The following is a 27,762-nucleotide window of genomic DNA, read 5'->3' as shown; positions in this document are numbered from 1 at the left end:
ACATTCTGCCACACAGGGCAGAATGTTCTATTAAAAAAAAAAAAATTCACGGAGCCCGAGGGGATTAAAATCCCCTCGGGCTCCATGAGGCTTTGTTCACAGCTGTTGCTGTGAACAAAGCGAACATTGGAATGTTGGCGCTGCGGGCTTTTACCGGCCAGTAAAAGCCTGCAGCACTCCATTGTTTTCAATGGAGCCCCCAGCATTCCAATGTTCTAATATTGTTTTGAAAACTGTAATTGTGTACGTATGTCATTTTAGTTTTGTATACCTCTTGTTTGCCTTATGGGAATCCTTATGTTCAATACATTAGGTCCGAACTGGTTGCAATGACAAGCCAATAACAGGGGCCTGGTTGGATCATTTGATAAAGGTATTTCAGATGCTGGGGGTCTGATCTGTTTAGTTTAAAATGATATGACAAAGGAAGTAGGCCTGATTTATTTATTGTAAAAACACGCACAATAAAACCAATAGGTCTTTAAATGTGGATGTTACTGCACCTTGGTAAAGCCTGCAGCCATGTATTTTGTTACATGAAATGTCCAGTTTAGCTCTGTAGGCAGGGATTTTATTGTTGATTATACCTTTTGACAAAACTTGGTGGTAGAATATTTGCACTGTATTAATTCTTGCTAGGCTCACCTCAGAAGTCCAGATCTGCTTAGTAGCCTGCCATGATCTGGTTTTGATAATATGATAAAATACATACATACATATGTGCATACAGATAAATAATTATGTATGTATACATACATAAAGAGACTTCCCACCACTGTTTTGTCCTGATGAAGACTCCAGGTGATGCTTTGTGATGGGGTTGAAACATCGACACTCCATGGGTCTACCCATATATTTAATTGAAGGACCTTTCAAACTCAAATGCCCATATCATTGGGGTTGTTAGTGATGCACTCATGTATCCCATTGGTATTGACCTAGTATATATATTGTAATTATTGATTCTGTACTCCTTATTGCTGTATTGTATGGCTCACTGTAGTGCACTTGCACTGTGCCATCATCTGTAGCACCTATTTTTGTTCAATTACATTGATCAGTCTATATCTGTGCATGTAGGGAGTGAAATACAATTCATCTATCATTATTTAAGCTGATATTGTATTTCTTGTCACTTTGATATGATTTTCATACGTGATTTGGGTTGATCCATCTGTTGACTCCTTGCATTATAGTCTTCCTGCTAGAACACTTTATATATGTGTGCTCTTCTGTATTTGGCCTGTGTGAGTGTCATTTACACTCTACTTCGACTGATGACAGGATACAAATTGGTGCAAAGGAGCATCCCACTTCAACCATTTGGCATTTGCCCTCTGAGTGATGGCATTAGTCTTATCACAAGTGCATGTTCGCCTGGAAATGAGCCCATTTAACTTAAGCTTACTACAACTCTCCAGACAGTGCTAGTAGACTACATGAGTGGTGCCCATTTATTCTGCAGTCTACCATATCCCCCACAGCCACTGCCTCTAAACAAGGGGTGGGCAGAATTTGTGAAGTGTCATTCCACAGAATTCCGTGGAGTTAGATAAAAACTCAGCAAGACTCCACCAAGTTCCACAAGTAGGTGGAATTCAGGCACGTCATGCTGCTTGCTCTGAATTGTAGCACCGGGAGCTTTGCCCACACTGTAAAATCAGCACGAACAGCACCACACTGCCTGCCAGAGGGTGCTTCTTCTTTCTGCCACTCGAGTAGATTTCCAACTTGTATGACAGCTTTCCCAAAGCGAATGGTCGGGACCCCCCACGACTGCCCACATTGAGAAATCTCTCTGAGAGGCACTCTAAAGCCTGAAAATCATGTTAGGGGATGCAAATTCTTGCTCCTGCTCGCCAACCTAATGTTGGTGATCCATGTGTGAGAACAAAACTCTGCCACTTGGCAGTTGGCGGAGGTTTGCCAGAACTCCACACCCCAAGTGGAATGCTGAGTGGTCAAAACTCTGCAAACTGTGCCTGCAGAGCAGACTTTTTCACCCACCCCTACTCTAAACCAGGTGACCATAATGGAATGGTATTGCATGGTGTATCATTGTTTTACTATTCCAAGGCGGTCAATGTACACATCCTATATGTGGAAGGCGCCAGGATCTGATGCACATAATTTCATTTCCTCTCATGTACATTAGCTGGGGCTCTCCATGTATATCACCCTGCTCTCCAATGCTGCACATCATGTGCAATGTTGATGGACATTTCTCTTGTTGCAAGGGGTAGAGGTTTCGTTAGAAGTGTGTTGAAGTACTAGATGTTGGCTACACATGGTGCTTGACATACTGCAAGGCTGGGCTGGAGTACATTTACCCCTGTTTTAACACCTAATGGGCTTCAGTAACTTTAGAAGTGTATTTTGTGAATTGAAATGGCCTTGCTTTTTGTGGGTGTGTTATATTAGCATGCCCCTCCCAAATACCTCCTTAAATTCTCTAAGCCCCTCCCATTTAGAAGTAAGTATTTCGAATGTTTCAGACACTCCCCATAATCCCTTTAACATTTATTATCAAAATGTATACCTACATGTGCAGAGCTCCAAATCACAGTGGCACACAAAAGATATGAGAAGCTATAGGTTTGTGAATTGCATTTTGTATTATATGAGTAGTATACTGTAGTGCAACTTTACATACTACAAAATGTTGTTTGTGCATCGGAACGCATTTTCGTAGACATATATTTTGAACATCTTTGTGCATGCACAGTATAAAAGTCAAAACTATTTTCCTTGCCAATACTAGTTTCAATTGTTGTCAGCATAAATGTAAATTCAAATTTGTTTAGCATAGGTGTAAAGTTATGGCGTACCAATTGAAAATGTTCAGTCACCAGTACAATTTACAGTGGTCTGGCCCTGGCACCTATGGTCTGCCTCATCGAAACCTACCACGAATGGTAATATGGATATGCTGCTTCTTTAATTAAAACATAGAAGACTTTCTTTTTTTCTAAGCTGCTGAACAGTAGCGCACTGTTAACGAAGATATTTCCCAAACTGGGATTAACATTTGATTCCTAGAATAGCATATCACAGCCATTCATTAAAACGTGACCGTGTGCAAAATGACAGACATGCAGCTGTTAGTTTGATAGGAGCTGAACAGCAGCAAGGGCTAAACTCTGAAACTAAACCCTCCTAACTCCACTTATCCGTCTAGGATGGAACATTTCCAGGGATAGGAGAAAAAACAGAAACAAGAACGTTTATATTACTCTAAGCATACAATTGCTTTTTGTACAAAGATCCTTTTTTTAACTAAACATTTTTTCAGGCTCCCTCTGACTAATCCCTAGTTTCGCTCTTATTAGACCTTGGAAAGTTTGTAACTCAGTTTGTTTTACGTATGTGTCTTTCCCGCAGCTCTGGACATTTCTGAATTAGAAGCATTTCTTACAGAAACGCCGAGAGAAGATTAAATGTTATGAAGAATAAATGACGACGATTTAAAATGGAAACTATTACGCAACAACAAAAAAGTGTACATATTTCTTACGTATTTTGCTCGCTTTGTGAAAGAGTGGTTCTGCTTGCAGACAATTACAGTAGGCCACCTTGTAGAGCATTGATACATGACCAATTTGAAGGGAAGGAAGATGCTGTAATTGCAGGAAAAAGTACATTATTTTTTGATCGTTTACCCTTATCAGTGAGCCCTTTGTTTGCTCCCTTACATCAAACACCACAAGGAATGCAGAAAGGCAGCAAGATAATGCAATACAAAGCGAACGGATATGTTCACGCCCTTGCCTGCAACACTTTTGTAAATATATGATCGATCAAAATCGATAAAATCATTGGGCTACAATGTGAGGCAACAAGTTAAAAAGTTTGGGAACAAATGTGGTTAATACAAACCTATATAAAAACTATGATTCGTAAGAAATTGATTAACATTGGCAACTTACATTTAGAACGTGCATTGACCAACATTTTTTAAAGCTTTCTCAAAATATATTCAAGAGGACGACAAGGAACCCATGTAAGTCTTACTTTTCCAGTCGTACTCTTAGCCCCCTGCTCTCCTGTGAATTTCTCTCTCCTGTGTTGAGATTTCACAATAGCCGATATGGTAAAACTGGTTTAAAACCGCTCTAAGTGTCACAATCACGTTTACTAATTGAGTAAATGTTTTCAGGAAACCCGAAAGCACAGCATCTCCGATAACAAGGGCCATCTAGTGGTTTTGAATAAACATGTCAGGATGGCTTTGAAATTTGTAAATAGATTTTGCTGCACAAACGTGGGTCCTGACAAAGTGCCAGGCCTGCAGAATATTGCCTCCTGCTGACCATCCACCTGCCCAACACATTTGACAGCACTAGTCATAACCCTTCTCTGTGGTCATGCTTTTTTTTAAATCCAATTGTATACAGCATTCCCAAATTCACAATTAGCTTTCCCATTACCATCTACTGCCACCATTCGTCATGTGGTAGTGACATCTATTTTGATAGTTCAATTGTGTACAGAGGCTAAATTTGGTTAAATAAAATCCAAGGTTAAAATGAACATTGGAAATAAGGATATTTGCGCAATGGGCAAGGAGAAAGAGGATATGTTTCTGAATGACAGAGAGAAAAACAGAAAAAGGAAAGAAGAACAAGTTACTTACCTTTGGTAATGTTTTTTCTGGTGGATACAGTAGCTACTTGTGGATTCCTCACCTTCTGAATTCTCCCAATGCACCAACATTTGATGGAAATTGTTTCCTAGCTCTTCACTTCGACGAGAATCTCACAACTGCACGGCTCCGCATGTGACTCTGTCCGATGTCATCGGAGCCATAAGAAGTCCTCGCCGGCGTACTGACATCAGTTTCACCATTTTTTATCATGCCTTCTAGGAGAACAGGTGAATACTGACATCACAAGCACAACATGTGCCAACTCAGTAAGTATGTATATATATATTAAAATAATTCTTTATACAAAAAATAAATATATATATACAAATCAAATATAGATATACAATATACATACTATCTATAACCTTAACAAAACTCTTTGTATGACCAGACATGCAACAGGGAGGCGGGTGGACTGTGAGAAATCCACAGGTAGCTACTATATCCACCAGAAAAAGCGTTATCGAAGGAAAGTAACTTGTTCTTCTGATAGATACAAACAACCACCTGTGGATTCCTCACCTTATGAATAGAATCCCAAAGCAGTCCCGCTCTCGGAGGTGGGTACCCGATTGGTCAAACCACGAAGTCCTGCAAAACGGAACAGGCAAAATGCCCATCCCTCCTAACTTTCGAGTCTAAGCACTAATGTTTTGCAAAAGTGTGGAGGGAAGCCTAAGTTGCTGCCTTACAAATATCAGCAACCACCACTCCCTTAGCTAAAGCCGAAGGGGGAGACTTAGCCTTGGTGAAATGGGTCCTAATGCCCTCAGGGGGGACCTTCTTTCTAGTTAATAACAAATCTTTATGCAAAGAATGATCCACCTTGAAAGAGTCCTCTTGTGGACACCTTTGCCCTTCATTTTTCCCACACATTCAATGAAGAGCTGATCATTAGTTCTCTCTATGTAGAAGCTCAGGGCCCTTCTCGGATCCAAGCATGCAGCCTTTCATCCTCCTTTGATAGATTGGGAGGAGGGTAAAAGGGCAGGAGAGTTATAGATTGCCCCAGATGGAAGGGAGCAACTACTTCAGGAAGGAAAGCCGCCCTGGTTCTCAGCACCACCTTGTTAGCATGAAAGGTAGTGAAAGGTGGTTTCACACTAAGAGCCCGAAGATCGCTCACTCAGACGTCTAATTGACGTGATGGCTGTTAGAAAAACTGTCTTAAAAACTAAAAGCTGCAATTGGAAAATATGCATAGGCTCAAACGGTGAACCCATCAAAAAAGTAAAAACTAAATTCAAAGCCTACTGAGGCATAACAAACGGAGCAGGAGGACACTTATTAGTTAACCCTTTAAGGAACCTAAGAACTATTGGGGACTTAAATAGGGAAGGCTGATCAGGAAGGCAAAGAAAACTCGACAGCACAGATAAATAGCCTTCACTGTTGCAACTTCGCAACTTTTCTGTGCTAGGGAAAGCACAAACTGCAAAATATTAGATACATGGACCTTTAAGGGATCAATTTGTCTCTCTCCACACCAAGTAACAAATTGTGCCCATCTACCGGCATAGACAGTCTTGGTGGAGCGTCGCCTGGCCAATAAGATAACATCCACCACTTCCAGAGAAAAAGAACTCAGATTACCCGGTCCAATCTGCAGGTATGAAGGTGCAGGCTCTGGAGGTGGAGGTGTAGAACCTGCCCCTGCGACTGCAAGAGGAGGTCTATCCTGTGAGGGAGATGGAGCGGAGGTCACAGTGAGAGTTGAAGGAGGTCTGTGTACCACACCCTTCTTGGCCAATCCAGCGCTATTAATATGACTTGGGCCCTATCTTGGTGACTCTTCCTAAGAACTCTAGGAATCAACGGTAGGGGAGGAAACGCGTAAAGCAGTTGGTCAGTCCAGGACAGCTGAAACGCATCACCCAACGCTCTCTGCATTGGATACTGGAGGCTGCAGAATGACAGGCAGTGTGCATTCTCATGAGTGGCAAACAGGTCTATCTGAGCAGCTCTCCACATCCGGAAGACGGGAAGAACAATGTCCAGATGGAGATGCCACTCATGATTGGTTGATAAGTGCAGACTGAGACTGTCCGCACGTATGTTGAGAACTTCAGGGAGATGGTTTGCTACTATGCAAATCCGATGGTCTTGTGCTCAGGACCAGAGCTGCAGAGCCTCTCTGCAGAGAAAGTACAACCCTACTCCTCCCTGCTTGTTGATGTACCACATCGCGGTAGTGGTGTTGTCTGTTAAGACTTGTACCGACTGACCACAAATGGACGGGAGGAAGGCCTTGAGAGTCAGATGTATCGGCTGCAGTTCTAACAGATTGATGTGAAACATCTGTTCTACTGGAGACCAAAGGCCCTTGATCTCCAGGTCCTCCAAATGAGCTCCCCACCCTAGAGTGGAAGCATCCGTTATGACTGTGGTCACCGGAGGTGGAAGACAAAACGGACTCCCTCGAGAGAGGTTGCCGTCCACAGTCCACCATTGCGGATCCACTGCAGCATCTCTGGAGATTGCTATCTACTCCTCGAGATCCCCTTTGGGTTGAAACCACTGCTTGCAAAGGCACCACTGGAGAGCCCTCATGTGCCAACATGCGTGAGTGACCAACAGAATGCAGGAAGCAAACAGACCGAGCAGATGCAGGACTTTGAGGACTGGAACAGCCGCTCCCTTTTGAAACATTGGAATCACCGCATGAATGTCCTGAATCCTATATGGAGGAGGATAAGCCCAATTCAATGTTGTGTTCAGTACTGCCCCTATGAACAAGAGGCGCTGAGAGGGCTCCAAGTGAGACTTGGGCACATTCACTGTAAAGCCCAGGTTGAACAACAACTGGGTTGTAACCTGCAAATGGCCCAGCACGAGCCCTGGGGTCCCGGCTTTGATCAGCCAATCATCCAGGTAAGGGAATACCGAAATTCCCTTCCTTCTGAGGTCTGCTGCAACCACTTCCATCACCTTTGTGAAGACTTGAGGTGCAGAAGTAAGACCAACTGGAAGGACCACAAACTGGTAGTGTTGCAACCCTACCACGAACCAGAGATACTGCCTGTGCGACTTCAGAATAGGGATATGAAAATAAGCATCCCGTAAGTCGATAGGCACCATCCAGTCTTCTATGTTCAACGCAAGAAGCACCTCTGTTAGGGTCAGCATTTTTTACTTTTTCTGCTTCAGGAACCAATTCAAAATCCTCAGATCCAGGGTAGGCCTCAACTGACCTTCCTTCTTGGGAATCAGGAAATACCTTGAATAACACCCGACCCCTTTCCTGCTCCACAACCAACTTCACTCCACCTTTTAACAAAAGGGTATACACCTCCTGCTGAAGCAACAGGAGATGCTCTTCTGTGTAAAATGAATAACGGGTAGGGAGAGGGGAAGGAAACTCCCAAAAGGGAAGGGCAAACCCTTTTCCCACTATGCTCAGCACCCAAGAGTCTTATTTAATTAACTCCCACTCATGGAGAAAATGTAACAGCCTTCCCCCCTACAGGTAGAACATGCTGGTAAATGGAGTGAGAACTAGGGCTGTTTCCCTGACTGGATTCCCCCAGAGGAAGAGGATTAGGTGGAAGGCTGCAGTGCTGCTCCTTGCATTCTTACCCTCCCACGGCCCCTATAGGACCTGTAGAGGGGGTTGGCAGGCTGCTGGACATGGGACTGTTGCCTCTCACAAAAGGATGATCCACAGCCAAACCCTCATAATCTTTGGAAAGATCTGAAGGACGTAGAAGAAGAAGCCTGAAAGCACAAAGATTTTGCAGTGGCTCTGCTATCCTTGACTCTTTCTAAGACTGAGTCTGCCTTTGCTCCAAACAGCCTTGCACCATCAAATGGGAGGTCCATCAACGTAGCCTGTACATAGAAGGAAAAACCAGAACCTCTGAGCCAAGCTTGCCTCCTAGTCACACCGGAAGTACCCATGGCTCTAGCAACTGAGTCTGAGACCTGGCTGAATAACATGCTTTGCTGCCGCTTGACTTTATGGAACAGTTTACTAAAATGCTCCAGAACGTCTTGCAGCAATTTAGGAACAACTTCATTTTCTTAACCCATTAGGGCATAGATATATCTCCCCAGTACACATGTCACATTCAGAGACTTTAAGGCCATGCTTCCTGAGGAGAAGCATTTCTTAGCAGACTGCTCCATGCGCTTTGACTCCCTATCAGATGGTGTTGTAAGGAACGATCCCGGAACCAACCTTGATGAACAAGAAGCTTTCACCACCAAGCTCTCTGGTGTTGGGTGTTGGGACATAAACTGTGGATCACCTGGAGCAACCTTGTACCTTCTGGCTATAGTCTTAGAAACTGCAGGTGTAGTAACCGGTTTCTTCCATATCTCTAATATGGGCTCTATCAGGGCATCATTGAATGGGAGGAGGGGCTCAGAAGAGGAAGATGATGGATGCAAAACGTCCATTAAAATATTGGTCTTTGACTCTCATGCAGGATGTGGCAAGTCCAAAAATTCTGCCGCCTTCCTTATCACCCCATGGTATGTAGTTACTTCTGCCATGAGTTCACCTCCAGGTGATAAAAGCTCCCACTCAGGTGACGTATTTAACCCACTAGCAGAGTCTAAGCCCTGGAAATCACCAGAAGGCCCCGGGATTTCTCCTTCCTCCAATTGTTCTTGACACTGTTGTTTCCCTAGAAGTCTCAAGGCCTTCCTTCTAGACCTCAGCCTAGACTCCAAACGCGGCATCGATAGAGAGTTAATCTATATCAATGACAAAGGCTATGAAGGAGAAGGTAACACCGGTGGAGGAGGGGAGGGAGGTGAGTCCACACTGTGCGCCAAAGTAGAGCATTCAGATCCACCCGCACCGGTATCGACTCAATTGGTGCTACTGGAGCCATCATCTGGTGTAGAGGCAGTGACATCCTCGGCACTGAACCAGTGCCCTCGCAAAGAGTTGCTGGCAAAAATGGCATAAATGGGGCCTGCTTATATGGTGTCGGCAACCCCAGTGTGAAAGCCAACGGACCTGTGGGACGTGGACCATAACCCTATTAAAAATGCTAAACATAGCATTGAGGAATAAAGACAGATCTGCTCCCGGAGCCGGAAAGGCAGGATACTCTTGTTCCCCTTACGGTGGCTGTGCTGGATCAGGCACTCGAACTCCAAACTCCTGATCCTGGGAGGATGTAGGAGAGAAATGAGCTGTTGGACTTATATGTGACTCAGAGATCTCGATCAAAGTGGGTGCTGGAGATGCCTCAGGAGACTGTGGCTGTGGAGGCACGGTGGGGCAGACCTCCCATGTCGTGTGGTGCCGTGTCAGAGGAGACTGCGACCGATCTCAGGATGAACGGCGCCATTACTCATGCCGTCGGCGTCACTTCTTATGAGACCTCGAAAATCAGTGCAACGAAGTGTCCTGTGTCCTCAACTTTCGCCAACCTCTTTTCTCCTTCTTAGCTTTTGCTAGGAAAAGCTTAGCCTCTCTTTCCTTCAGACCTTTTGGGTTCATACGTTGGCAGGACGAGCAACCTGCCACGTCATGATCAGAGCTCAAACACCAGAGTCAGTTCTCGTGTGGATCCATCACAGACATGTGGCCCCCTCACTCGCTACAAGGTTTAAAACCAGATTTCTTCGTTAGTGACATAATAGCACTATGAAACAACTCCCTCGATACAGTTGAAATACAAGGAAGAGGTAGAAAAACCGGTAGCATCGAAGGCGTGGAAAAAAGGGAACTGAGCTCAATATGCTGGTGAGGACTTCTTATGGCTCCAATGACATCAGACGGAGTCGCGTGCAGAGCCGTGCAGTTGTGATGTCATCGTCAACGTGAAGAACTAGGAAAACATTTCCGTTGAACGTTGCCGCATTGGGAGAATTCGTAAGGTGAGGAATCCACAGGTAGTTGTATCCATCAGAAATTACTATTTTTTGCTGTGACATTTAATGATCAGGATATAGGGCTGATGGAAGATATAGGATTTTTTTATGACATTGTGTTATAAAAAGTGCAAGAGAGGCAATGGCCATATTAATAATTATGGGAAAATCATTCATTTGCAAAAGGTAAATAGGACCTGTATGTACCATTTTGGGTTATGTGTGGGTCTAACATGGCGTTTGCAGAGAGATAGCGTAAGGTAAAGTATTTGTTATGGCAAAATGTGCTGAATATTTTGGGGTGGCCTCATTAAGTAATGCTGCAGATGAATTTGGATCTGTGTTCTGGACCACCAAATATTAGCATGGGACAGTTGACAGTGGCTTGACTGCAGGAGGAATTCAACAGAATCTTCTATTCTATTCTATTCTGTTCTATTTAGATTTATAAAGCTCATGGCCAACCCAATTAAATTTCCCAGAGCTAGCGGAAAAGTGAGCAAAGCAAAGTCAAGGACTAGAAAAGCTGGGTAATAAGCATCTTCCTGTACATCACATAAGAGTTACATGGGCAGAGACTAAGTGGCAAAGAATTCCATAGCTTCAGCTCCAGAAAAGCAGAGGACCTCCTCCCTGTTTCGCCAATCATACTTTTGGGATAGTGGCCAGATTGCAGTTACCCAACTGGAGCTCTAGTTTGAGAGTGTACTGTTGGATCAGATATCGTATGTATAATGGACCAGCCCAATGCATGGTTTTAAACACATAGCATAACATCTTATACTTTATGCTTTTTGCTATTGGAAGCCAGTGCAGTAGGTGGATATATTAGGAAACTGAAGCACTGAGAGGAATATGGCATAGTAGACTGGGTGCTGCATTCGTAACAGTCTGCAGCCTCTTTATCCGTTGGCAGTTGCATCCAGATATAAAACATTTTCATAACCCAGTCTGTATATTAGAGCCTGCACAATGGTTTATAGGTATCAGCAAGAAGGAGCCGTAGCAACTTTCCTGAGCAAATGAGCAAACCAAAGCAGCATGCAGCATCCTCAGGCCTTTGGCCAGCAGTGGGAACCCCGCAACTGTGGCTGATTAGCCAGTAGTAGCACTTCCGTCTTGCTTCCATTTAAGTTTAAGAAATTATACCTCATCCAGTTTACTACTTCATTAAGACAACAGTGAGTGAAGTGCTGTTGTGTTTCACAGAAAGTGATGTACCAATTTGCGTATGATCTGCATAGGAGTAGAGAGACAAGCCATGTTTTTCCACCGTATCCGCAAACAGGAAGGCACATTTATTAAAAAGTGCTGGGCTCAAAAATGAGCCTTGTGAAACTCCATGAGGTAATCCATACACAGAAGATTCATAAGGTTGTTCAATAATCTGAAACAAATAATCTTCCAAAATGGTTCAAACCAGGCAAGATCAAGCCCTTAGACACCAACTTCCACTTTTCTTTAGAGGAGCACCTGATGGGAATCGATGTCAAACGCATCGCTTAGATCCAAAGAATAAGTGCTGCAGTTTCTCCTCTGTCCAAATCATGCCTGTGCAGTTCAGTAATCCCTAACAGTGCAGTTTTAGTGCTGGGTTCTGATCGAAATCTGTATTGGGAAGAGTGTAGCACATTATAAGACTCCAAAAAAGCAGAAAGCTGGACATAAATTTTTTAGCATGGAGAGGAAGCAATGAAAAAGGTAATTCCATTGAATATTTCCATGCCCTTGGGACCAAGCCACAAGATAAAGAAGTGTTCAGTAGGTCACTTAAGTTAAGGGACAGCATAATGCTGACTATGCTTAGCCTTACCAGTGGCAGAGGGTCTGGAGGACAACCTGACTTAATGGCGCTTAACAGGCTTAAAGAATGTCAGTTTCTCTTTAGGAACAATAGTTGCAGTAATTGCATTATCCAGAATGGTGGAGTTGTCAAAGGTGGTATAAATGATAGCTAACTTATTGCAGAAAAATTTCACCAATTTGAGGGTCGGGTGATACATTTGCAGGATCTAACAACTTTGCAATCTACAAATTTTCTTTTGGGGGATTACTGTCTGTGGAAATTTGTACTGAATAGTAAGTAGCTTGCGCAACCCTGTGGGCCTTAGGATAGGTTCTAGTGGCCTCTGTCAGATTCAATTGATATTCTGCTGAAAAACGCTTATGCCAAAAATGCTCCAGTCTCTTGCAGTTTTTCTTTCTAACTAAAACTGCATCCATAAACCACGGGTCAGGAGGACGTGAATTAACTTTACTGACAGGTTGCAGTGGGAGTGCTCAATCCATTTTGGACTGGATCCAATGATCCACCCTACTAGTGCAGGAGTCCACAAATCCCTCTTACTTAGGCATAGATTTTTGAAGATGGAAGTAGAAGTCTGTGGGCTCAAACTTGGCCCAGCACAGGAACCCATTGCCTTTCTTTCAACTCATAACCCTTGATTAAAACAGGAATTGTAAAATGATCAGACCAGCTAAGAGGGAACAGGGATTCTAAAAAAACACATATATATTAGAAAAATACCGGGTTTAATAGATGGCCTTCTTTGTGGGTAGGTCCATTACCTAAAAGTTGTAGCCCCAGAGTTTTAAAGTTGCTTATGATAAAGGAGGCTATTTTACACTTTGTGTTCTCAAAACAAACATTAAAATCACCTAAAATTGAAAAATTGGCACTTTTAAGAATGTAAGGAGAGAGTGCCTTGGCTAGCCTAGATCTCCATCTTCCAGCAGGGCTGGAGGGTGATCAATTAAGAAAACAGAAAGAGTAACGTTTTTAATTATGTCTAAGGAAAAGAAAACACATTCACAGTCTAAAATGGGAAGACTAACTGTCTGACAAGAGAAACCTAAACTAAAAATGATAGCTAGCCCACCACTCTCTTTCCCAGTTTGACCTTGCCTGGTTATGCAGTAGCCCGTGGGTAGAGCTAATGTGATATTAGGCATTGAATGCTCATGGAGCAAAGTTTCAATGAGAAATACTGTGTCAGAATTATAGTCCACTAGAAAATAATTAAAAAAAACATCTGAATTATGATGTGCTATTGTGCAGCAGTTAAAGCCACAAAGGCGACTGATTGGTTGCTTGCTCTTCACCAGGCAGTAACCAGGCAAGAAGTCTGCCCTGGCTCCAAGGGGTGTTAAACTGCTGAAATCCCTGTGTAAAAGAAAAGGGTGTAAACTAGCCATGTAGTTTGGTTCTTGTTAGACCTGACAGCCTTAGGGTGGTATTCCCCTAAACTTTCTGCCTACTTTCCTCTGTGCACTTTACCTCTGCTAAACAGTGCTAAAGTGCTTGTTCTCTCTCTAAGACATGGTTTGATTCATATATACCCATTTGGCATATTTAATTTACTTATAAGTCCCTATTAAAGTGCACTACATGTGCTCCAGGCCTGTAAATTAAATGCTGCCAGTGGCCTTCAGGTAAGTGAATATCTCAGTAAATTCACAGTATTCAGGATGTCCAAAAGTGACATTGAAGCTGAATGTAATGGCTTGTACGCAGTACCTAAAAAACAACAGAAATCTGGATGCAGATGTATATGTTTTCAAAGTTATTTTTCAAAATAGAACAAGTATTAAACACATGATCACATAAGTTTTGAGAACAAAAACTCAATGTACATTGACAATGCTTCTTATCAAACAATTCAAATCTTGTCCATCATATTTCAATGTATATAGTACCCACTATTGAACATTAACCTAGTGACTGCCTTGTCTGACAAGGACACCAACTTTATTTCTGTCTATATGCAGTGAATGTAGAAGGAGTGTGGGGTTATTTACAAGTTTTCTACACCCTACCATTCACAAACCAATTCGCTTGTTGAGACACTCAAGGGCATGATCAAGGGCCTGAGTTCCTGATGTGTAAGTGAGACATCCTCTTACCATGCCTACTCTTTGCTTTCAGAGAGGTGCCACAGAAGGGTGCTGGTTTTAGCCCCTTTGAGCTTCCACACGGACACCCTGTAGAGGGACCTCTCAGTGTGGTGAGAGGGGGTGGAAGGAAGTTCCTAGGAACTGCCCCAGGATGTGGTTAGCTATTTGCTAGTTCTCCAGAACCACATGGCCAAGTTTTGGAAGAAAACTTCTAAAACCTTGGAGGCATGCCAGGAAGTAATGAAACAGAAGTATGACCAGACGACTACCTATGTGGAATTCCAACCTTGAAGAAAGTGTGGGTGATGGAACCTGTGGAGCCCAGAGTCCTCTAAGACCTCTGGACTAGGCCCTGTGGCATTGTTGGGAAAAAGGGGAAGGCCACCTACTTGGTGGACCTCAAGACACCCCAAATGGTTCATATCAACAGCCTCAACCCACACTTTGAGAGGTCTGAGGTCACCATGTTGCTAGTCACAGATGGTAGGGAGGAAAAGGAGAGTGAACCTCTCCCTGACCTCCTCACCTCCAAAGAGAAGGATGGGTAAGTGGAAGGTGTAAACCTTTTCCCTACCCTGACTTCAGAGCATGAGTGGGACTGTCACCACTTGCTGGGACAGTTCTCCTCTCTGTTTTCCCTCTCTCCTGGGGTTCCACATTTGTGTGCCCATTACATTGATACAGGAGACAGCCTCCCTGTCAAAAACAAAATATAAAGGCTGTCTGACAAAGTGAGGGCCAGCATCAAGGAGGAAGTCTCCAAGATGTTGAAGTAAGGGTTGATTGAGTCATCCAGTAGCCCCTGGTCGAGCCCTGTGGTGCCAGTTCCGAAAGCTGCCCCACGGGGCAGTACCCCAGAACTCCAGTTCTTTGTGGATTATAGGGGGCTCAACTCAATCACCAAGGCTGATGCTTATCATATTCCCTGGGGTGCTGAGCTCACTGATAGGTTAGGGGCTGCCCAGTTCCTCAGTACCTCTGACCTGACTTCAGATTACTGGCAAATTGCTCTAACTGAAGGAGCCAAGAAGGGGTCAGCCTTCTCCACTCCAGAGGCCCACTACCAATTCAAAGTGATGCCCTTTGCACTAAAGATTGCCCCTGCCACCTTCCCGAGGCTGGTGAATCAAGTCTTTGCTGGTATGGAGGTCTTCAGTGCTGCTTGCTTGGATGACATAGCTGTCTTCAGTAGCAACTGAAAGGACCAACGGTTTTACCTGCAGGAAGTGCTTCAGACTCTGCAAAACGCAGGCCTGACTATCAAGGCCAGTGAGCACCATATAGGCCAAGGATCAGGGTGCTTGTTGGACACCTAGTGGGTGGGGGTAAGGTGCAGCCCTTCTAGGCCAAGATAGAGACCATCCTGGCATGAAATACCCCAAAAACATAAACTGAGGTGAGAGCCTTCCTGAGCCTCAGAGGATATTACAGGAGGTTTGACAAGAAGCGGCCAAGAAATGTGATTTAGAGAAAGGATTGCCAAAAACCCTTTGATGCCGTAAATCAGGCCATGTGCACAGCCCCTGTGCTCAAGGCCCCTGAGTTTTCCAGAGAATTAATTGTACAGAAGGATGCCTTAGAGCATGGCATAGGGGCAGTTCTTCCACAGCTTAATGATGAGACCATAGGCCAACCTGTAATTTTCAGCTCTAGAAGGTTACTTTCCAGAGAACAGAGGTAGAGGGCTGGCACCTGCACCTGAACTCCATAACATCTCAGCTCTGACCCATCGCCACCACTGTGCAGGATGCTCAACGCATTTCCTCGACTGCATGGGGAAAATCAATGCACTTTCTTGAAGGCTTAGTTCTGAACTAGCACAATGCATCCACACTAAAATTTGAGGCACTTTGGTTCAATGGGTCTAGCTGGATCCCTGTAGCTGGCCCGCGCTCCATCGCAGTTGGCCATAACATTTGATTTTGCTCGTGTTTGGTGTGACCAGATAGTCCTGGTTGGCACTTCTTGCTTCTATGTGCTTTCCCACAGTTTATTCTTTATAAAATCATATCTCAAGTTTTGCCTATTAAATTTTTCTCATTTTGGTCTAATTTTGTTCTATGTTTCTAACCAGGCGTGGTATAGTTTTATGTGGTGTTTCCAATGTTGCATTGTTTGAAGTGTTGCAAAAATACTTAACACATTGCTTCTTAAGTTAATCCTGACTGCTTTGTACCAAGTTACTGGGGGTGATCACAGGTTAACTTAGGGTGTGTTTGTAACTTACCCTGACTAGGATTGTGGTTCCTCCTTAAACAGGGTGTATACCTCTGCTAACCAGAAACACAATTTCTAACAGATACAAATATTCAGGCATGATGAATCTATGAGGATCAACCTCAAAACCTGAATACCTAAACTATATTACTTTTATATAATGAAGCAGCTTTCTTGTTGAGGTGACTGATTTCTAAAGAACAGGTGAGGTGTCCAAAATATAGCACCACAAAGACCTCACTCTGGCTGTGTTATCAGGATCATCCAACCCACAAACAGTATATCATTGTATATTCTATATTTCAGTGGCAGCAGCCAACTCAGTCGCAAAAGTATTAGATCATTTGTGTGCTGGTGATTTAATTTTAAGGACACCAACCATATGGAAGAAGTTGATAGTAATCTTTTTTATTACCTTTGGTGGCTGGCAAGTCTAGGGTATTAATATTGGTACAATCGTCCTAGAAAAGCAGTTCTACTGTGTTAAAGGGAAAAGCAGAAAAAAAATATTGTTCAATCAGCTACAAATATACATCTCCAGTAACCCTCAACTCTGACACGCCAGCAACTCACTGTCGTATGCAAACCTCACCAGATGCAACATCACTCAGGAATACTGTTCAATCTGCCAATTAGTATAGCCTGTTTGAGATTCATCATACATTATATGGGTCACACACCATTTTCTCTGTGTCTAGTCAGTGAGCTTCTCATTCTCACTGAGAAGTCAGCAATATCAAATGTTTTTTGCAAGGCCTTGTGTCAACAAATGCCAGTGGGCTAACATAGTACTGGGACCTTTTTAAGTTGAGAAAAGTGCCTGCTGGAAATAGAAAATACAGCAGATCCAGCATTTGGTGGCACCTAGTGGCATTCGCCTTGTTAGCTGCTTTTCCGTTGTTAGACATGACAGCCTTTGGTATGGTCTTCCTCCAAATGTCTTACCTTATCACCTCCTGTTTGCTGAAACTCATTTTTGTCTAACTTAGGACACTGCATTTTAACACTGCTAACCAGTGCTAAAGTGCTTGTGCTCACTCCTTTACACATGGTAAAATTGGCTTACACACAATGGACACATTTAATTTACGTATACCTCTCTAGTAAAGTGGTAATGCTTGTACCCAGGACTTGTAAATTGAATTCTACTAATGAACCTGCAGTACGTGCTGTGCCACTCACTTAAGTAGCCTTTTAAAATATGTCTCAGGCCTGCCATTGCAGCCCGTGTGCAGTTTTAAAATGTCAATTTGACCTGGCAAATATAACCCTTTTGCGAGGCCTAAACCACACTTATTAATGCATTGTCACCTCTAAGTTAGTCCCTAAACAACCCATAAGACAGGGTGCAATAATTTTAAAAAGTTGAACATGTTCTTCTAAGTTTTACATGTCCTGGTAGTGAAGAACGTCCAAATTCAGATTTCACTACTATGATGCCTACCTCTCCCATAGAATAACATTGGGTTACCCTATTAAATTTAATAGGTGATTACTTTTTACTGGGAACAGGTAGAAATGTCATGTTTACTCTCAAAAGAATTGTAGTTTAAAATCCTTTTTAATGCTAAAGTCAGGCTTTTTCATGTCCTAGCCATTTGGTGCCTGGAGCCTGTGTCCTGGTTCACATGATCTTTAATTGTGGCATTTGAGTCAATGTAACAAAGGGGGATTAGGTGTTAGCAGGATGGGCCATCCAGTCAGGATGGGGAGGCAGAGCTGTTACCTGCGCTGCTTAAATTTGAAAGTGGCTGCCTTGTATTTTCACAATGCATTTGTACTCTCTTAAAAATTACCTGTCTTCTTCAAGCAGGTAAATGTCCATATTGTTTGAAGCCACAGCTGATGCTTGGATGAAATTAACAAACCAACAGGAAGGGGAAGTATAGCACAGCTCACATAAAAACTAGGAACACCAGTAAAAGACTTTTATTTAAAAAAATAGTCAGTTTCACTGCTTGGATGTGTTGGGAGAGGAGGGGGGCGTCATGTACAGCCCGGAAAAGATCTGTTTCATTTTTGTGTTGTGCTACACGATGCACACTGTGGTTGAAAAACTGGTTGAAAGCAGTGAAGACACAGAGGACAAATTTGAAACGCAAACAGAGGATGAGCAGAAAGAAAGTGCAGAAGTTCAAGCACAACTTTTTTCCCCAATAACGTTCATTTTGTTAATGTTTTGTACAAATATATAGGTTTGGACATGTCAATCATTTCTGGCTAAATGTAGCATTCCTTCAAAATAAAAAAAAATTGTTTGCTTGTGTGGCATATTTTGTTGCTTAATCAATAAAATGCATAGTTAGTAGATATGCATAATAAATACTTTTTTCAGTTTTGAAAAGATGTCTGTCTTGTTTACATTGGTCAGTCCCAAAACAGAGTGTGAGGATCACACAACAACTGGAATAATGTGACTAAGGCACAATAAAACCATGGTGGGCCTGTTGTAAGGCGAACAAAGATATTGATCCAAGAACTTGAAGAAAATCAGTGTCACTACTTTTAAAGTTTTCTACATGCATCAGAGCTCTAAGGTTCCTGAGTTGTGTTTCTGAGATTCTGTGTCAGAAGTGCATGGGCTAATTCAAAAAGCTCCAAATTTGGTTTACAAGCTGTAAGTAGCACAATTTATTATAGAAGTAGTGGCTAACTCTCTTTTGTCCATAGTTGCAAAATGGGATCATGACAAGAAGCTTGGTTTAAAGGTGCCTGAGGTTAATTATAACGTTGACCTCACTTCCATAGCAATAACATAATTCACCTACTTCCACAGGTAGGGACCATAAGAAATCTTTCTATGTAACCCCCAGCCAGTATCAGTGGTGATTTTGGACCTTGTGGCCATCATGGATTTAGATATAGAGGCTGATTACAAGTGCAGCGGTCCTAGGCTAGGCGGCGTCCTCCCCACCGTTGTATTGGTGGTCCAGTGGGCACACCACCAAATTTATAATAAGGCCCATGGAGATGTGTCACATAGCATGACTTCCTATTGAATTGTAGTCTTCACTAAAATACTATTTATTATCTATTATTCTTGATGCAACCATTCTTAACATTTAAGTGGTTGTGTGTTAGTGAAACAAAGTCTCAGATATTAGCAGAGGGGTTCATTTTCTTCAGTAGCTTACCAGTTGGTTGTCATCTCGTGTAGGTACTGACTGAATCTGTTACATCAGTGATGAATTCCATCTTTGTGTTATAGTTGCTTTTTAAATAAACACTTTAATCAAATAACCCTTTTTGTTAATATCTGAGAATGCAACAAAGGTAATGTCGTACTTTATGTTTAGTCATAAATTAGCCTTTCTAGGAGTTCTGTCTAGCCACCCCACGTTCAAGGTGGTCTTCAAAACAGTCCTCTTTATTGAGGCCTTAGATCCCGTGCCCTAAGGTAACTATAACAATGATGTTATCAAAGATGTCATGAGTGCCATAATTTGTGGGGTAATTAGCAGTGCATGGCGAGGGTGCGAGTAATAGTTACCTTAGGGCATGAGTTATAGATACTTGGGATAACTATAACTATAACTGGTGAATTTCTATGGTTTTGTAAATTTGGAATGTGAGCCTAACAATAACTTCCCTGTAACCTTTGCTTTTTCCGTGAATTTCTTTTTTTTAAAAAATTCTATTCCCTAGCTATAACCCGTAACCTTTGTTTTTTCAGTGAATTTCTATGTTTTTTTCTTTAACGTACAGTCAATTTCATTACTGTACGTTAATCCAACCACTGCTGTACACGGCTTTTAGCCTAGCACAGTGGTGGTTGCCCACAGGGCCTGGCCTGTGGCCAGGCACCAAGGAAAACCCAATAAAAGCATTCAACCTTGCACTGCACATCGCCTTTGCTCGTGCGTAGTGGAGGTTGCCTGCAAGATCTGGCCTGCAGCCACACCCTGCGGCCAACCCCTAACCACCCAACCCTATGGTATGCACTGGCCGTGGCCTCTCTGGGTTTGAGAATAGGTGTGAGAGGGTGTATCTGGGGGTGAGAGGGACTGCAAGAGTGTCTGTCTGGATGTGAGAATGCGAACATCAGTGTTTCAGTGGGTGTGTCAGTGTGTGCGTGGGTCTGTGAGTGAGTCCATGAGTGCCTGAGTGGGTCTGTGAGTGGGTGCATGAGGGTCTGACTGGGACTGTGAGTGGGTGCATAAGGGTCTGAGTTGGTCTCTGAGTGGGTGCGTGAGTGCTTGATTGGGTCTGTGACTGGGTGCAAAAATGTCTGAGTGGGTGTGTGAATGGAAGAAAGAGACTGAAATAGAGTTAGAGAGAGAAAGAGAGAGCAAAAGCGAGTGAGACAGAGAGAGATAGGCTTTTATGTATGATATACTTAGAATGAGATATTTCTGCACAATTTGAGAAGAAAAATGTATTTGTCAATTTAAAATAGTAAGATCACCTTTCAGTATAAGTCTTAAACATTTGCAATTGAAAAGAAATTAAAGGAGGGAAATGGCTACAGCTGGAGTTGAACCCTCAAATCTCATGGTGAAGGTCTGTCACCTTTACCGTTACGCTATAATTAAAAAGGAACCTCAAGACCTCCCCCCTATGGTTCCTGCTAATTATTTTTCTCCCTTTACAGGCTATCTGGGATCGTGGGGGGAGCCTCTTTTAATAGCAGCTCCATGGTTTCCGCCCGCCGGCCCAGCGGGGATCTCGGCCGCAACACGGGAGCTGGCTCCAAATGGAGCCGGCGGTGTTGCGGCTGTGCGACGGGTGCAGTTGCACCCGTCGCGCTTTTCACTGTCTGCTATGTAGACAGTGAAAAGCTGCATGGGGCCGTGGCAGGGGGCCCTGTGACTCCCCTTTCCGCCAGCCTTTTCATGGCAGTTCAAACCGCCATGAAAAGGCTGGTGGGAGGGGGACTCGTAATCCCCTGGGCAGCGCTGCAAGCAGCTCTGCCCAGGGGGATTAAAACCGCTGGGACTAAAGTGGCGGGAAACCGCCGGTCCAGGCGGTGCGACCGCGGCACTTCCGCCGCGGTCGTAATGCCCCAGGAAGCACCGCCAGCCTGTTGGCGGTGCTTCCGTCAAAACAGTCTTTGACCGCCAGGGTTGTAATGACCCCCTATATGTCTACATTTACTTATCCATGATTGGCATATTTGATTCACTAGTAAGTCCCTAGTAAAGTGCACTAGAAGTACCCAGGGCATGTAAATCAAATGCTACTAGTGGGGCAGTAGCACTGGTTGTGCCACCCACCTTAGTAGCCCTGTAAACATGGCTCAGACCTGCCAATGAAGTGTCTGTGAGTGCAGTTTTAAACTGCCAATTTGACTTGGCAAGTGAACCCCCAGGGAAGGGATAGGCCTGCCTAAACCTTCCTTTTTCATACACGTAATGCACCCCAAAGGTAGGCCCTAGGTAGCCCCATGGGCAGGGTGCAGTGCATGTTAAAGGTGGGACATGTACTTATGTGTTTTACCTGTCCTGACAGCGAAATACTGCCAAATTCGGTTTTCACTGTTACAAGGCCTATCTCTTTCATAGTTTAACATGGGGGCTGCCTTTAAATATGATTAAAGCCCAGATTCCTTTTGGGAGCAGATAGACATGTGGAGTTTTGGGGTCTCTGAACTCACAATTTAAAAAGACATCTTTTAGTGAAGTTGGTTTTATGATTGTGTGTTTGAAAATGCCACTTTTAGAAAGTAGGCATTTTCTTGCTTAAACCATTCAGTGGCTATGCTTGTTTGTGGATTCCCTGTCTGGGTCACTTTGACAGTTGGGTTGTTTGCACCTCTCCTCTAGACAGGGACACAAAGGGAACTGGGGTGTAGCCTGCATATCCTGATGGGCCATCTGGGCTGAGGAGAGGGGAGGAGTGGTCACTTATACCTGAAAGGGCTGTGTCTGCCCTCACACAATGCGGTCTCTAACCCCCTGGTGTGTGTCCGGGGTCTGGCCTGGGCAAGGCAGGATCTTGAGGATAACAGAGACTTTCCTTTGAAGTAGGCCTACTTCAAAGGCAGAAAGGGGTATAAGAAGAGCACCCAAAACCCCTGAAAATCTGATTACTTCTTCTGAAACCAAGATGAACCTTTGCCAAGGAGAAGTGCTGGAGAAGCTGTAGGAGGAGTACTGCCCCTTTGCCTGTGACTGTCCTTTGCTGGGTTGGCCTGCAGTAGCTGTGTCTACCTGAGAGAGGATTAAGACTGACTTTTGTGTAGCTTCCCACTGGTGAAAAATCTCCAAGGGCTTGAAACTGAGCTTGCCTCCTGTTGTTGAAGTCTCAGGGACAGCAAAGACTTCTCTCTGCCAGCACTTGGGCTTTCTGCTGAGAGTCCTGCCTGCCAAGTGGTGCCCTAACCTGTCTCTGGGCCCTTGAAAGGTGCAGCTGGTGGAAAAGGAGAGAAATCCACGCAAAGACTGCCATGCGGGAAAACATTTAACGCACCACCCGCTTCACGGCTGAAAAACGACGCGCTGCTGGCCTCGCAGCTAAAATCGATGCTCCACCTGCACTGCAGCTGGGAGATTGATGCTACGTGTCTGGAGAAACGACGGTCAATTCCTGCAGAGGCTGCTGTTAACCACGCAAGCCCCCATGCAGTGCAGTGTCTTGACACCATGTAATCGGATTTGGACGCAACATCGCTTGGCGTGGAAAATCAACTCAAAGCCTGCCTGGACCTGAGGTGACCGTTCGGATCGATGCATCGCTCTCTTGCAAGATAGGAGGAACGACGCACGCCAACCCGACAGGAGGAGGTACGACGCATGCTCTCACTTGCGAGGGAGAAAATCGACGCATTGCTGGCCTTTTCTGATGCACACACGCCGGTGCAGCTTTATTTTGATGCTACCCAGGTACTTTTGTACATTAACAAAACTCTTTTGCTTTCTAAATTCATAATGACTTGTGTATGTAAATTGTTTGTCATTTTGGTCTTGTTTTATTTAGATAAATATTATCTATTTTTCTAAACCTGTGTTGTGTCATTTAGTTGTGTTTTCACTGAGTCGCTGTGTGTGTTGGTACAAATACTGTACACATTGCTTCTGAAGTTAAGCCTGCCAAGCTACCAAGGAGGTGAGCGGTGAAAAACTAAGGTGATTTTCCCTTACCCTGACTAGAGTGAGGGTCCTTGCTTGGACAGAGGTAGCCTGACTGCCAACAAAAGACCCCGTTTCTAAAATTGACACATGAAACCTTTTTAAGCTTTGAATGGAATATTATCAGCAAATACTTAAAATTGTGCCAAATCTTCTTACGCATTTGCCACTGTTTTAAGAATAGTAATTTGGCTAACAGTTTCTCTACCTGCAAAGAATCCTCCAGAGGACGTTTTAGCATTAATTCAACAAACTGAAGGAGTTTCCTTTACTGCCCAACTCTAAATCAGGCTCATGATAGCTGCCTTCTTTTTTATAAAAAAAAAAACACTTCTCTGTCTTTTCAAATCCCTTTCGACATCTGCTTTATGCTTTGTAATTCCTGTTGTATGTCCACTTTCTGTGTGCCCTTTTGTCCTCCTTAGCCAGCAGCCCTGTTCCATGGGTCATTGTGTCTCTGACTATTTTGGGTCTTCCAGTGGGCTTATATGTCTGTGAATATTGTGACACATCTGCTGAGTCATAGTCAGCTGGTCGAAATGAGAACATCTGAAAGAAAGTGCACCCTTTTCTGAAGGTGTGGCAATGGAAAAGCAACTACGATTTCCTTGGTTTTCTCTAGAATGCCAGGTTTTATACTAATTTCTCTTTAATGCATTTTGTTTCTTTTTATGATGGCTTGCAGCTCAACTTTGTGTGTTGCATACTACACATTAAAGTCATGCTGTCATCCAAATGATAACCCTCTTCACTCTCCAATTAGCTTGTTTGAATTTGGGGAAATTGTTCAGATCCACTTTCATCTCACATGCAGTGGGAGATATTCCAAATCAGGAAATTTCTAAATACTATTTACAGGGCCTTAGACATAGTTCACTTCATATCACCCAGCTGAATTTGTTCTCTAGTTTTACCTGTTATAAATTACTTTTATTTAAAAAAACATAGACTATTTAATTTGAGTCATTCCAGGTAGGCATGTGGTTCTGTTTGGGTTAAAGGGTAGTCTGATAAACTGCAGCACTGTCATGTGTCTATGCAATATTATCAAAATTCAACTAGAAATGAATATCTTGAATCCCTATTTCAGTGTCTCCAGCAGCTGAGCGTTTAAAGTACATTCTTGGTGAAGATGATGACGTACCAACGCCCACCTTGTTCACTGAAATGGACACACTGCAGCACGATGGTGATGAGATGGAGTGGAAGGAATCTGCCAGGTAATATTCAGATTGTACAAATGTGGTCTGAGTACATACTGAATCAGTATGAGGAGCTACACACACACACACACACACACACATGCACACACACACACGCCCCCTACTATGCACAAACATATAAGGGCCTGATTCACAATAAAAGAGAAAACCAACACACTATAGATTTTTTCACAATGTGTCCGAGTTTCTTCCTCCTTTTTGTCACAAAAAGCTGGACACCACATAGATTTTAAACCATTCTGCTTCATCCTAACATTATGTTCCATATAGTAGGTGCTTAGTCTGCAAAGTGTCTGCCTCCTTGAACAACTCTGTGTTTGTGGCACTTGGAGATGTTCTATGTCTGAGGATAAGAGCACATGCAGGAACTTAATTGTATATTTTAATACTGAAGACTTTCTAGGTTTTTACAAGGATGTATTAATTGGTGAGTCAAAGGGTCTTGAAAGTGAATTGGGTAGTGATGGGGAGCAGTGTAGTGATTCCAAAATCAGTAGGGTACAATACTATGCTTTGATGCTGGCTATGAAGTTGTGTTGAAGTGTTCTGAACCATTCTGAGATCAGAGAATTAGGGAGTTTGCATGTAGGGTGAAATAAATGGCATAGCCCAGTCAGGCAAAAATGAATTGGAGATGCATTCATGTAGGCCGAGGTAATATTGCAAGCTGGGAGCAACAGTCCTAGTCTGGACTTTGATTTGTAAATTTATAGAATGGTCCGAACTTAGGACCTCATTATGAGTGGCCTGTTAAATGGGTTAGATTTTCCCTACCCTGGGAGTTGCCAATAGCGATAATACTGGTAACACCAGGGCTGGGGAAAATATAGCCCATTACGAGTTAGTTCCTGAGGGTCCAATAAGAAGTGAGGAAGGGAATCTGTAAAATCCTGGTATAATTTCTCATTTTTGGCCAGACTTTCCCCCGGAGATTTCAGCTGCTTTTAGAAGCTGAAATCTCAGTGTTAAAGTCAAAACATCTGCAGTGTTTCTGCAAATCTCATCATTCCGATGGGGCTGGAAAATACTGTTGCCAGCTCCATCGGAATTGAGAGATATTTTGTAATGAAGGCCTGAGTGGTGAAGTTTACAAAATGATGTTTGTTGGTTAGGGTCTTGTCTAAGACCAGTAGATCAGTTTTGCTACCATTTACAGTTCAGATTTTCCAATTATTTGCCCCTCTTTCTCCTACAATTCTCAATTGAAAGGTTTCAGTTTCCCTGTTCTATTTTTATTTTCCACAGTTCAACATTTCTTGGTGACTTCCTGCCAGTGCACACATTGGGGTTTTTGGGGACCTTGTCAAGACATATTTTGGAGCCCCGTGTTTGAAGCAGGCTTGAATTTGATATCTGATATCAAACCCTCATGATGCCAAGCAATGTTCTGTGCTTATTTTGTGACCATGTTTTCCGGTGCTCAGTAGAGCACTTATTTGTAAACACAGCACTTAGTTTGGAGATTCCACCGCATGGTGCTGTTATGTGTATATTTTTAAGCACAGTTCATTAGTGGAGCATTTAACTGTTTAAAATATCTGAAAGAAAAGACATGTACGTTGTGCCAACTGCAGTGGACCCATGTGAAATTCCATGGGCCCTGTCCCTTAATTTTTAATTTTTTAAACTAAGCAATATAGAGAATTGTATGTTAACCATACAGGAACTGGGTCTTATAAAATAGCTGAAAGCTCAAGATGCCACCATGTATGCCAGTCAGGTATACAAAATCTTGAACAAACATTGACAAAGCTGTTTCTCTTTGCTCTTCAATCCTAATTTTGTTTTGCCTTGTTGCAACAATATTTTCCATAGAACTAAATGTGACTAGTGCACAGCCTTCACCTGGTTCTTAGGAGGTGCTAATAATCCTAAATAATAATGATAATGATAATAGGACCTTTTGTGAACCAGACAAAGGCTTGTCTCAGACCTTCTCACAACAATTAGAGTAGATAAAAAGTGTAGTCTACAATGTAGAATGGGAACTGGTGAACATATTTTTTCTTGTTGGTGTAGTGTATGAGTGGAGGGCACCCCATGTCCCTGTCTCCCTCTCAGATTTTGCTTCAATATAGTATGAAGATGAAGGAGAACAGGATGAAGCCTTTGAGCACCCAGCAGAATAAATGAAGTTTACACAATCCTAACATTGCAATCTGGATCAATTGATATTGAGGTAAGAGGTGAACCCCTGTAGGACTGTTTCGGAGAAGATCATGTGGGTTTCTTGTATGTGTATCAGTGTTTGGTGGCCTAATATGTCAAAGGCAAGGTAGAAGGGAAATTGATTTTTCTAAACCATCAGGAAGACATAGCAACAGGCAGCAGTCTCTGCAGCACAGTCTGGAGTGAGATTGCTAGGCCTGCAGGAGGTTGCTTTTTCTGATCAGGTTTTGTAGTTCAATGGTGTATGCTTCCTCAAAGGTTTTTCCACTGAGTGGAAGGGGGTGATAAAGCACAGGCTGTCCAAATTGTCTGGGTCGGGCTTTTTAGCAGGAGGGGGATCTGCCCTGTTTGACTTTGTCTCAGAAGGTTCCTTCAATGGGGAATGAATTGATGATGTTAAGGATGGAAATCCAGGTATTACAATGGATGTATATCATGATAGATGAGTATACTGTTGGTGGTGGCCTTGAGAGTGTTAAGGATCTCAATGAGGACCGTGTGTAAGAGAAGGTTGGGGACTGCCGATTTGAGGTTCAATAAAAAGGGATTAGAGTCATGGTGGACGTCTAAAATAATCTTGTGATTTAATGCTTAGGCTCCCCTCATCAATAAACCAAAAAACGATTCCAAGGCCATACTAAACATTAATATGAGGCATAGTGAAAATTCTGATGAAGTACTCTAAAACAAAAGTGTCCCCATTTGACCTATGGCATAG

At 43.2% G+C, this 27,762-nt stretch overlaps 1 protein-coding gene across 2 annotated transcripts in view; it reads left to right on the top strand.

Annotated features, from left to right (window-relative positions):
• SLC4A5 (solute carrier family 4 member 5) overlaps window positions 1-27,762 on the top strand; it is a 706,789-nt gene that overhangs the window by 176,238 nt on the left and 502,789 nt on the right. For both annotated transcript variants that reach the window (XM_069214106.1, XM_069214105.1), the window contains one exon: window positions 24,743-24,872. In XM_069214106.1, the coding sequence (XP_069070207.1) occupies window positions 24,743-24,872 (130 nt within the window). The remainder of the gene's footprint in view (window positions 1-24,742; window positions 24,873-27,762) is intronic.

This window comes from Pleurodeles waltl, chromosome 11 (genome assembly GCF_031143425.1).
Source record: "Pleurodeles waltl isolate 20211129_DDA chromosome 11, aPleWal1.hap1.20221129, whole genome shotgun sequence".
Lineage (NCBI taxonomy): Eukaryota > Metazoa > Chordata > Amphibia > Caudata > Salamandridae > Pleurodeles > Pleurodeles waltl.
Note: the sequence above shows the minus strand (reverse complement) of the source record. Positions and strands in the feature narration are given on the sequence as shown.